Genomic DNA, 12106 nt, shown 5'->3' on the forward strand with positions numbered 1-12106 from the left:
CAAATGCCTTGCTCAAGAGCACGTCGACAGTTGAAGGGTGTGGTGGCAGTTGAGGGAAGAGCAGTTCTCGTTCACTTCCCTCAAAGAGTTTCCTAGACAGTTATTTCCCTTTTCTCCCCACTTCTGTGCATCTCTAATCTCTCCCTTCTCACAATTATATTCCCTTTATTTGCCAAATACACTACATATAAAAGTATTTATCTTAGTGATGTTTGTGCAGTTAAAATAGTAACACGATGAATCCTCACACACATGGTGGAGGAACAGTGTAAGACACACAGCACACAGTACACATCACAGTCCAGATATACAGTCGTCTTCCCTCCTCACCATGATGATGCGCTGGGCCAGGCGCGTGCGGGCCAGGAAGTAGACCACCCGCAGCCTTTTGGGAAGCCTGAGGTTCCTGAAGGCCGGGGTCTGCAGGGTGATGGTGTGGGGGGAGGGCCGCGGGGGCGGGGGGACCTCTCGGGGGCGCAGGGGGCCCGGCTTGGGAGGGGGCAGCCCCGCTTCGGCCGGCAGCCGGCGGTTCAGGTCGGCCAGCTGGGAGGGAGAGAGAGATGAAGGTTTAGACTTTTCTGTTTATATCTGACTATTCTGGCTTCTAAAAAATGCAGAAAACCATAAATCAGTGGTTTCTATACTGGAGTACGATAAAAAAAAATATTCCTATTTTTATTATTATCCTTACCTATTTTTATCTTTCTTTCTTTTTTAATGTCATTTTACTAGACAATTTATGTGTTTAATGTGAGGCACACTGAATTTTCCTTGTGTATGAAATGTGCTATATAAATACAGTTTGTGCAATAATTTCTCAGTAATAGGCTATGTAATGTGCAATGGGTTGTAGGAATGTGTATGTTAAATTGTACGTATTTGCATGACGATATATGTATGCATGATTGTATATATGATGTGTATGGAACTGATGTTTTTATTAAGTGACACAGCAACAAGATAAATTTCCCCATGAGGACAATAAAAGTATATCTCATCTTATCTCATGTTATCTCATCTCTTTGCAGGATGGTGTAGTGAGTAGAGAGGACGCGGGTTCAAGCCCCTGACCTTTTGGCATCCTGAGAAACCCTTTAACATGAATTCTGGGCTATTGCATTTGGTTGTACTCACTGATTTAAGTCTAGAACAAGGTGAACACTGATGAACCAGTTTTGCATTTTAAAACACTGAATAACTATCAGCGAACAAATTATGCAACGTCTTCCTTGAATTCTCATTAGCCATATGGCATTGATAATTTAAATACCTGCACGTGTTTTGCCTGTGAGAGCTTAAGGGTTCTTTCACTGGAGTTTCTGTGGATGTAAACGTGTGGGATTTCAAGCCAGTTTATGGGGCTTATTCCCATTTAGCAAGGCACTGAGCTAAACACCAGAGAAAGGCTTCAGTATGTGACAGGAGAAAGGACCAACAGGAGGAGGGTTAAGAGGTTTTAAATAAGAAACGCACGTTAGAAAAAGACTAATCTGGAGAACTATGTGGTGAGCGTGTGACCGCCATCTCACCCCATGTGTGACCTATATCTGCTCAGGAGAAAGGGTGAGAGATTGTATGTGTGTGTGTGTGTGTGTGTGTGTGTGTATGTGTGCTCTCACCTCCATGCGGCGGATGTCTATGGATAGTATGGTGGTGAAGAAGAACATCTGCAGGAAGAAGTCAGACACCAGGCCGACCACAGCGAACAGACAGAACTCCTGCAGCAGAGACACTGTTAGCATTTCTCACTGAAACACAAAGGTACAGCTGGCGGCACACTGACTAGCTAGCTTGATTCTAGCAGTACGCATTGGTTACAGTTAAGATGTAGGCTAACTTGTTAGCTTGCTGCTAACGGTACCTGTTAGCTTGCTGCTAACGGTACACACACACACACACACACCTCTCTACTACTCCTCTCTACTCAATCTATGATTTTTGTCTGCCTTGGGCAGTGAGAGCTGTAAATTAAAGAAAAACATATGGGTTCACTCAAAATGTTGTTGTGTTCATTTATCTTTCTATTTTACTTGATTTGATTCTTTTAATACAATATATGAATTTTATCTTCTTCACGTTGTCTCGATGCTTTTAATGTTTTATGTAAAACACTTTGAATTGCCTTGTTGCTGAAATGTGCTATATAAATAAACTTGCCTTGCCTTGATTTGAATAAAAAATTCACTCGAAATTCACATTTTTCCATATTCTCATATTTTCTCAGTTGTTACATATTGTATGCATCTATTTTCATTTATTTTCATACTACATATTTTCAAATCTGTCTCAGTATTTTCTACAGCTGTTTTTTGCACCCCCTCCAAATCTTATCATAACAGACTAGATGTGATAATGTGACAGTATCCGACTGAAACACAGGAGTTACCTGGATAGCTGGCACCAGAGTGAAGTATCCGATGAGGATGATGCACAGTTCAGTGGCCATGTTCTTCATGATAGACCAGCTCTCATTACTAAGGCCTGGGGACACAAACAGCAACATTAACAAAAAATAAAGAGGCACCAGAGCTCCCTAATCCTGTCCTGCCATTTTCCCTCATTACCATATACATTTATGCAGCAAGGTGCTCCAAAATCTAATCAGATCATCTACTCTATATGGGGAACCTGTGGTGTAAGCATTAAGTTTCTATCATGTATTGTTCTTGAGTTATTATTAAATGTGTCTACACAGAGACAGACAGACTAAAAACTAAATTTACTCTCTCTCTTGCTTGGGTTTGGCCTAGCCTCAGACACAAACTGGCAGGAAATCTACTTATTAAATTAATTTATTTATCCAATGACCATGGTAGTTGGTGAAATCCAAAGTTTACCAGCCATTTTCACAACTTTGCTAGCCAAACTGATTTTTAAAATAGACATGGTATCTAAATGATGGGCGGTTGCCTGCCAATGTAACAGAGTGGACAGAGTGTACCAATTTACCAGCATCTGGCGGCTGGTGTTAATGTCTAAACCCTGACACACACACACACTCTCGTTACCCTGAGCGATGCGTAGTTTGACCTCGAGGTCGACGGGGGTGGACACCACGGACTTGGTGAGGACCAGGACGTTCTCCAGGCCGATCACTACCACCAGGTATGGGAAGATCTCACTGCAGAGAGATAAGAGAGCAATTACAACCTTGAGACTAACATGGAAAAACAAAATCACAGGAGCGATTTGTGTGTGTGTGTGTGTGTGTGCATATCCTGTATGTACATGCTGATGTCTGGGTACATTTCTCTCTCTGCGTTGCCATGTTTTTAAACCTCTGTCCCCACTTCTTTGACAACTACTGGGTTTATGAGTAGGCCTACGTTTTACGATGTAGGCATTCGGCTGATGGACACCAGACCGACTCACAATGAATACAACAGTAGAATAAGCTTCAATTCCTGGATCATAAACATTACAAGCAACCCCAAGTAAGGAGTGCAAGGAATGCTGATTTCTTATTACAAATATTCCAGTTTCCCTAGAATGGTTGTGAAAAATCAATTCCTGTTAAATTTTGTCAACAAATTTCACTCAGCAAATTACTACGCACACCAAATATGTGCACTTGGCTACAAGGATGTTTATTTACAACATGCTTGTAATCCATTTAGAAAAGCCAGAATTACACCAGCGCTCCTAAATATGAGGGTTGTTTACCTGCCAGAGCGGCTGGTGGCCAAAAATTATAGCCAAAATTTACCGGCCACAGCCAAAATTTGCCGACTCACTTGGCTGGAGTCTGGAGGTAATTTCCTACTCTGATGAAGTGTACACAAAGATTAGTAGAGAGTGTAGATAAGCTGGGAGAGGTAAGTGTATAACTGGGTCAGGGTCACACAGCTCTGCATGTTACATCAGACGCACCCGGTAACACTGTACATAAACACACACACACACACACACAAACTATCACTACTTCTATCTCAACAACCCTCTTCTGTAGCGTGAGCCATGAGTAAGCGGCATGTGCAGCGTGTATGCGTGTGTGTGTATGCACTGCACGGTTATGTGGACCTTGGTGTGTGTGTGTGTGTGTGTCTTCGAACACACACACACATACACACACACACACAAACAAGCACGGCCCACAGTGGGCTTATGCATGGATCTCAGCCAGTGGTTGAACGACAGTGTGCCGTTGTCACGCCACGATGTCGACTTTCTAATAAGCCTCAAACGATTGGCCACAAAATGTCAACATGGATATATCTCCGCCCTCTTTGGGAAGCCCCGCCCACATCCATACCCTGCTCCTTCTTTTTGTCAACACAATCACACACTGACTCTGAACCCGCCTGTGGGAAGTTAATAATGTCTGTGTGTGTGTGATTCTGAGTGAAAGTGTGTGTGTCAGAGAATCTTCCCATCTCTCTCTGTGAATAAGATAAGAGATAATGATGAAACTTTAATGGTGCGTTACAGCGGCAAATAGTAAAAAGAACAAAACAAAGACAAATAGAATATGAATAAGAGCTAGAGCTGCAACGATTAAACGATTAATCGATTAGTTGTCAACTATTAAATTAATCGCCAACTATTTTGATAATCGATTAATCGGTTTGAGTAATTTTTTAAGAAAAATAAGTCAAAATTCTCTGATTCCAGCTTCTTAAATGTGAATATTTTCTGCTTTCTTTACTCCTCTATGACAGTAAACTGAATATCTTTGGGTTGTGGACAAAACAAGACATTTGAGGACGTCATCTTGGGCTTTGGGAAACACTGATCCACATTTTTCATCATTTCTGACATTTTATAGACCAAACAACTAATCGATTAATCGAGAAAATAATCGACAGATTAATCGACAATGAAAATAATCGTTAGTTGCAGCCCTAATAAAAGCAGAGCAACATGAGGATTATTTGATCATACACAACTGTCAATTTCAACACTAGAACATGCTAAGCAGAAATGTGTGAATGGAACTATGAAAAGGTATAAAGACAGTGTGCAAAATAGCAGGCAGACAGACCCTGAAGCAATGTTTCATGACTTTTTCATGACTTTCCACAACTAAGTCAGAGAGCTTCCATGACTCAAAAACTTGATTCCTTCCTGGTTTCTTAATGTTGTCTAGAAAAGTTCTCAGAAAAGTTCTACAGGGGGAAACAGTCTGGTTTCTACTCCAGCTGTGTTTGCTGTGGAGACACCACTGTCTGATGCAATGAATGTGTGAAACAAGCTGTAAAATACATTCTGCTATAATCCTGCAAAGTGACCAAACTGTAAAATTCCCCAATATTCCTCGACTTCCCCAGAGAATTAAGCAAATTCCCTGACTTTCCTTTGTCTGGTACTCTGGTAAATTCCATGATATTCCAAAAATTGCCTGACCAGTTGGGAACCCTGAGTAGAAATTGTTGGGGAAAAGAAAGAAGAAAGAACTGGAAGGAAGTTGGAGTGGGCAAATCTCTGATAACAACTCCATATCCATTAGTTTGATAATCATGGCTAAAAAACAATCATCATCTAATGGAAGAAATCCCTAACCTGACGCGCCAGATGGTTTGTTACACAGAGCCATCTGGGAAGTCGTCCTTGGAAACTGTTTGGAAAAGGGCAGGCACTTTCAAAAAATACTTGGCAGGTGATTGGATGAACCATCTGTCTATCACCGCCTATCACGGGCTAACTTCAACCAATCAGATCAACGAACCATATAAACAAACTCTTGCCGAAGGCGGTCGGGAGAAGAGCGAAAACATCTTTTCCATCCAGAAAAGCCTTCAGTTTAGAAATTTAGAAATACTCTCCAATTCAGAAATAACTGATGTTATAGCAGCATCTACGCTAGCCTCTTTAGGAGCCGCCATTGTTGTGAACGAACAGTCGCTTCTCGCTCTCGCCACACCTAAGCCACGCCCCCAGCTACCCTCACAGGACGCTGATTGGTTCGGCCACAAACGCAGAACTTGAAGCCTGGCAAGATGGATTCTCGCGTGATCGTGACCTCGCGAATCCAGCTGCCTCGCAAGGTAAAGAAATCCCAGATCACCGCCAAAATCGAATCAGTTGTTCCTTGGCCTGAGGCCTATCTGTTCACCCAATTACACGGAAATCCGTTCAACAGTTTTTGAGATATCCTGCTGACAGACAGACAAACTAACTAACAGGGGCGAGAACATAACCTCCTTGGCGAAGGTAAAGGTAAATATGTGAAGAATGTGTGTGTCCGTACCCTCCGTTGAGTGTGGGCGTCAGTCCAAACAGCGTGCACAGTCCCACAGACATGAGGAGCGAGCTGAGCACCGTCACCACAGCAGCCAGAGCCAGGCCCCACTTGGACTTCACCATGTCGATCTTACCTGCAGGGAAGGAGGGAAACTGTTATATTTATTTTGATTTATTATATAATTACATTATTATTATCTAACCGCCTCAGCTACAGCGACTGATATATTCCAAAGTTCATCAGCCCTGTTCACTATTCTACTAAATAGGTTTATTTAACAGAACAGAACCTCCACATGATGGTTGGCTACCTGCCAAAGTGGCTTGTAAAGACTCATTACCAGCCACAGTCTGAATTTGAGTCATAATCAACTATTGCGCGCCTGGCTTTCCATTACAGGGTGTCTGCAAGTTTCATCAAATTAAGTGTAAGCCTTTTAAATGCCAGTTAGAATGAACTATAAGACTGCTTTTGCGATTGGAATAAACGTGAAAATGAAAATAACTAACTTTAGACCTATTAGAAGATTGGTCTCTCTCACCTGAACAACAGTGCACCAAGAAACCACAACGTTTTTAAGACCTCTAAATCTGAATTTACAATTAAATTTAAGGCTATTTAAGAATTTTTAAGGACCTGCAGCTGCCCTGCTTTAGCCAAACTGTCCGTTTCAACTTTGATACTTTTACTTTAATAGATTTCAATTCTGTAAAACCTTACTTTGTTAAGATCTGGTCAGATCTGGGGCCGGATTCACAAAACCCTCTTAAGAAAAAAAATCTTCTCAAGTGCCATTTTTTTCTTAAGAAAAAAAATAGGAAAAAATGTTATTCTCAAAAACAGTTTGAGAATTAGAAAATTAAAGATATTCGTAAGAAATGAGACTGTTACTAAGAAAATATTGAGGAATTGCACTTAAGAGCCTTCTTAAGAACTTCCTAAAATTTCCTCTTATGTCATTTCTTAAGATCTATCTTAAGAATACATTGGTGAATCCGGCCCCTGATCATCACACAAACCTATTGTTCTATTAACATATAGAATTGGAAATGGATAGGCTTAGCAATAGAAAGTACTGACATGAAACCATTCAATTTGCCTCAAAAAAAAAATCATGGGTTCAGGAATTAAGAAACAAATCCTAATTTTCTCAGTGACACCCATGCAGTTTTGAAGCTTGACTGTTTTTTTGTTTTTTTTTAGTTTCATGGGCCCAAGGGTCATAAAACACCAAAACTGTGTTTACAAGCAATTTGTAGCTTAAACTGTCACCAACACACATGCCAAGCTCGTCTACATGAGGAAAAAGTCTATCTGAGAAGGTGCCAAACGTGTACCAACTAATCAGCTTGAGTGTGAAAATACTTTTGTGTACTGTGATAAGTGTTTGTGTGTGTAATAAGTGTGTGTGTGTGTGTGTGTGTGTGTGTGTGTGTGTGTGTGTGTGTGTGATAAGTGTGTTTGTGTGTGTGTGACCAGAACTAATGTTTGCATTGGCAAGCCGCTGGTCTTAGCTGGGTGCTTTCTTACAGCGGTGTACAATGTTCCCGTGTGAGGATTATCCCTGCACCAGACAGGAACAGCCTTGGCACACACGCACACACACACACACACACACACACACACACACACACACACACACACACACACACACACACACAGTCTAGGCATGAGTCTACCTCTTTGGCACAGTTCATAGATTAAACGGTGTGAGGTGTGCTAAGAAAGAAAGAAAGAAAGAAAGAAAGACCAGAGGACTGAAAGAAGGAAAAAAGACAGGAAGTCAGGAAAAAGACAAAAAAATAAACCAAAAATACAGACAGAAAGATAAGGCCAAGGATGAAGGTGAAGGAAGGAAGGAAGGAAGGAAAATAAGGAAAAGAAAGAAAGAAACAAACAAACAAACAAACAAAGAAACAAAGAAAGGAGAAAGAAAGTGTAGAATAGAAAGTGTATACAGTTGTGTATATTGTCCTTTTCTATCTTTCCTTACTGTACTGACATCACAAAATGTTCACTCCTTTAGTTTCATGCCATAAGAAAGAAAGAAGGACAGGAGTGTGACAGAACAAGTTATATAGACCAGAGAGACAGACAGACAGGTAGAGAGACAGATAGGCAGAGAGACAGATAGGCAGAGAGACAGACAGGTAGAGAGACAGGCAGAGAGACAGACAGGCAGAGAGACAGACTGACAGACAGACAGACAGACAGGCAGACTGACGTGTGGAGAAGTAGATGTAGGCGAACAGGATGATGTATGTGGTGACGAGGGGGATGAGCTCAGCGATGCCGATCTCCTCCTTGAAGTGGACGTGGACCATGTGATCGTCCCTCAGGCTGCAGTTGGCCGACGGGTGGAGCTGCTTCAGACGGGTCCGCAGGCTGCCCAGGAACCTGCACACACACACACACACACACACACACTTTTAAACATCAATATATAACTGCTAAATTAATTGTGCCACCTTGGTAAGATTACCGTAAACAAATGAGACCACAGTTGCGACGATTGAGGTCTAATTCTCTAAAACGAAAGTAGCGTACAACTTGAGCAATAATGACATAACAAAATGTGACAGAGAGAAAATTGCATTATCCAATTATCTTGCATGTGACACTGGAAAATTCCCGGAATGACTCAAATCTTGCATGTACTATTTCAAAAAGTATTTAATTCCAAGCAGACGTATCTGTTTCAGCAGACTGCCTCTGTGCTTTATCACTGTGCAAAGACAACTGTCATAATGTACAAAGTTAAAATAACCAGAAAGAAGAGATGGAAGCTAATAACTATTGCAAGAGATTAAAAAAACAAACAAACACGCTTATAAAAACATCTCTCTTTGGCATGCATTTGTTTATATTTCCCAGAAGAATACTTGATGGCATGACCTCTAAAGGCACATTAGTTGTTGAAATAAAAATCTCGTCCTCCAACAGTGATTGGTTAAACTTCCAGTAATTAGCACCCTTATAAAATTCTGCAAATGCAAATTTTACAACAATAAGAAAGTCAGCGAAATAACAAAATCTGTCAGCAATAAATATAAAAACATCTCTCAAGCATCCTCAAGCATCGACACAACTGAGGTGCGATATCTACAGAGTCTCTTCAGTAAAGATGAGGGAGTATGCAGGGATTCATGGGTCGTGTGTCTAAAGATGGTTGCCTAAAACCGTAACCTCCCTAATGTAGAAGGCAACTTTTTTGCCTTTTAACCACAGTGACAGGTCACCCCAAAACACATCAGCCACTTCCACCACTTCACCAGCCAACTAGACTTTTAAAATAGAACAGGACCTCCAAATTGATCACTGGTTATCTGATAAACTGGCTGGTTCAGTAGACAAATTTACCAGCCAGAGACAGATTTGACCAATGTTGGCTGGTGGTAATTTCCCACAATGCTACTTACACATCCAACAGTCCAACACTGTCCAAACACTGACAATGGCTTCCACGCTTATACATTTCTAATCTTTGCAATTAAAACATTTTTGTGTATTTTTGCCACTGTTTTGACTGCTTCTGATTTGCAGAGACAAAAGTAGAAAAATCTAGCAATCAAGAGAGAGACTGAACTTGTTTTCCTTCTGCTGGAGTGTTTCACTCACCTTGCATCGTAGCTGCCCAGCACTACAGTGATTGTGTATGTCACCACTCTCTTCCTGTTGTAGTGACTGACACCCGTGTGTTTCCCAGGGACGCCAAACAGCAGGTCTGAAACACACACACACACAAAATTAATTGAGCTTTTCAAAATATTACTGGCAGCCCATTAGTGTAAGCGACCGGCCTCTTCCTGCTGTCGTGACTGACCACAGTGTGCTTCCCAGAGACGCCAAACAAAACACACACACACACACACACACAGGCAACCTGAGGACCATTCATTGCACGCATTACTAATCTACAACCTGATAAACCTCAGCCAACGGTGACTACAGTCGACTCATTTCTTCATTAGTCGGTGTGATGAAGTTAGCTGCAGCTTTTTGAGCAACATTGCCATCAGCAGCCAATCACGTACTAGTGTTTACATATGCCCCGCCTACCACTGAAACATCTGTAAAACTAGAAATCATCGAGCTCAAATAAGACATCAGACAGTAGCACAGATGTGACTGCTAGTCATGTGAACACAAAGTATGAACGCTGGCATAAAAGCACCTTGATAAAAGCACCTAAAAAGTACATAAAGTCCCTTGTGTCCCCAAATCATATCACCATACCATTCGAGCTTGTGGTAAATTTCATTATGAAAACATTCCTTTGACAGAAGATGTAGGGAATCAAATCCAAAAAACTTCCTTGCATTTGAATCATTGCAGCATTCCACACAGGAGCAACAGCAGCAGCAACAAACAGCTAAACATCTCTCCAAATGTTCCCAAACAGCGCTGACTGGCCTTACGTCACCTCAGTGTGAACTGCAGTGTTTGACCTTTTCTGTGTGTTTTTGGCAGCAAAGCCGCTCCTGACTCCCAAATGTAGAATCGGCTTTCCACCTCCAGATCACCTTGGCTGTGAGGGGAGGGAGCATGCCGAGTCGCGGCCAGATAGGGTGACTTGGTTCACTGTGTCACTGGGTAAAGTTTTCCAATCATAAAAAGATCTCAAGGAATGAAACTTCTTGTTCTCTGTCGATATGAAAGCCTCTTAGTTTTCTGATACCTCTAATCTCTGCTCACTCCCTCCCTCCAATTTCTCCTCTCTAACGACGGAAGATTCCTGACTCAGCAAGGCAGGCGGAGAATCCTGAAACCCCTTTCTGCTGCTCAACACCCCCTCCAACCCTTCATCCATGTCCTCAAAGGGTGGTATGTGCAGCATTTTAGCATCAATAAATCAGTATCATATTAATATTGAGACATTAGTATAATTTCTGGAAATAAACAAGACCATCACTAAGAAGACTGTCAGGCTCTACCAGCCTTAATACTACATTTTACACTGTGTGCCACTGGGTCGGATTTGGCGGGGAATCTGCTGGATTGCTTTATGGCACAAATTATTTTAGTTTTACGGCACAAAACAGGAAGAGGGCGCTGCTCTTCCAGAGCAAACTGAGCTAAAGCTTTCAGAGTTTCTAGCAATGGCAGAGGATGGAGGGAGTCAAAGACAAAAAAATAGTTCAGGAGAACATTTTGGCCACCTACCACTGTGATAACAGAACTATTACTGCGGCCTCTTGCAATGTGACAATTGAAGTAGTTTCAATTTTGTGTTTCAAACTGTGTAGCCTCCTCTTCCACCCCTTCCCTCCCCTAGATTCCCTCCATCTTTCTACCTCTGCACCCACCGCCTCCTCCCTCCTCCCTCCCTCCCTCCCTCCCTCCCTCCCTACCTCGCAGGGTGGCGGAGGTGTGCAGGCCTTTGGGTTCATGTTTCTGGATGGTCTTGAGGAGGTCGGGGTCCGAGTCGAACAGCTCCCGCTGGTTCTGCCAGTAGTTGCCGGGGGAGACGAGCAGGCAGCTGTGCTCCGGCAGCACCGACTGCATCCGCCGTAACCCTGGCAACAGGTCTGTCACCTGGAGACACAGCGTCTCCAGACTCTGAACCCCGGAGCTAACAGAGGAGAAGAGAGGGGGGAGGATGGGGGATAGAAAAGAGGGCAAGAGGGAAGAGGAGTGGAGGAGAGGGGAGGAAAGAAGGGAGAAGAAGAGAAGGAGAGGAAAGAGGGGAGAACAGGAGTGAACAAGGGAGGCAAGAAGAAGCAAGGGGAGGAGAGGGAATGATAAGAGAAAAGAGGGGTGGAAAGGAAAGGAGATGGGAGGAGAGAGGGGAGCGGGAAACAAAGAAGAGGAGGAAAAGAGGGAAGAAGGGGAGAAAAAAGAGGAAGGGAAGAGAGGGAGAGAAAAGAGAGGAGGACAGGAGTGAAAGAGAGGTTAGGAGAGGAGAGAAAAGACAGGTAGAAAGGA

At 42.5% G+C, this 12106-nt stretch overlaps 1 protein-coding gene across 1 annotated transcript in view; it reads right to left on the reverse strand.

Moving 5' to 3' along the window:
* The window catches only part of scap (SREBF chaperone), a 45550-nt gene that overhangs the window by 17411 nt on the left and 16033 nt on the right, over positions 1-12106 (reverse strand). Inside the window, exons 5-12 of the mRNA XM_071524928.1 lie at positions 11533-11753; positions 9800-9905; positions 8406-8578; positions 6188-6314; positions 3009-3121; positions 2387-2481; positions 1620-1718; positions 331-543 (exon numbers count right to left, since the gene is read on the reverse strand). Of these exons, the coding sequence (XP_071381029.1) occupies positions 331-543; positions 1620-1718; positions 2387-2481; positions 3009-3121; positions 6188-6314; positions 8406-8578; positions 9800-9905; positions 11533-11753 (1147 nt within the window). The remainder of the gene's footprint in view (positions 1-330; positions 544-1619; positions 1719-2386; positions 2482-3008; positions 3122-6187; positions 6315-8405; positions 8579-9799; positions 9906-11532; positions 11754-12106) is intronic.

This window comes from Centroberyx affinis, unplaced genomic scaffold (genome assembly GCF_046629955.1).
Source record: "Centroberyx affinis isolate AG114_WGS23_722 - 3 ecotype Tasmania unplaced genomic scaffold, CSIRO-AGI_Caff_v1 ptg001249l_1, whole genome shotgun sequence".
NCBI classification, from domain to species: Eukaryota; Metazoa; Chordata; class Actinopteri; order Beryciformes; family Berycidae; genus Centroberyx; species Centroberyx affinis.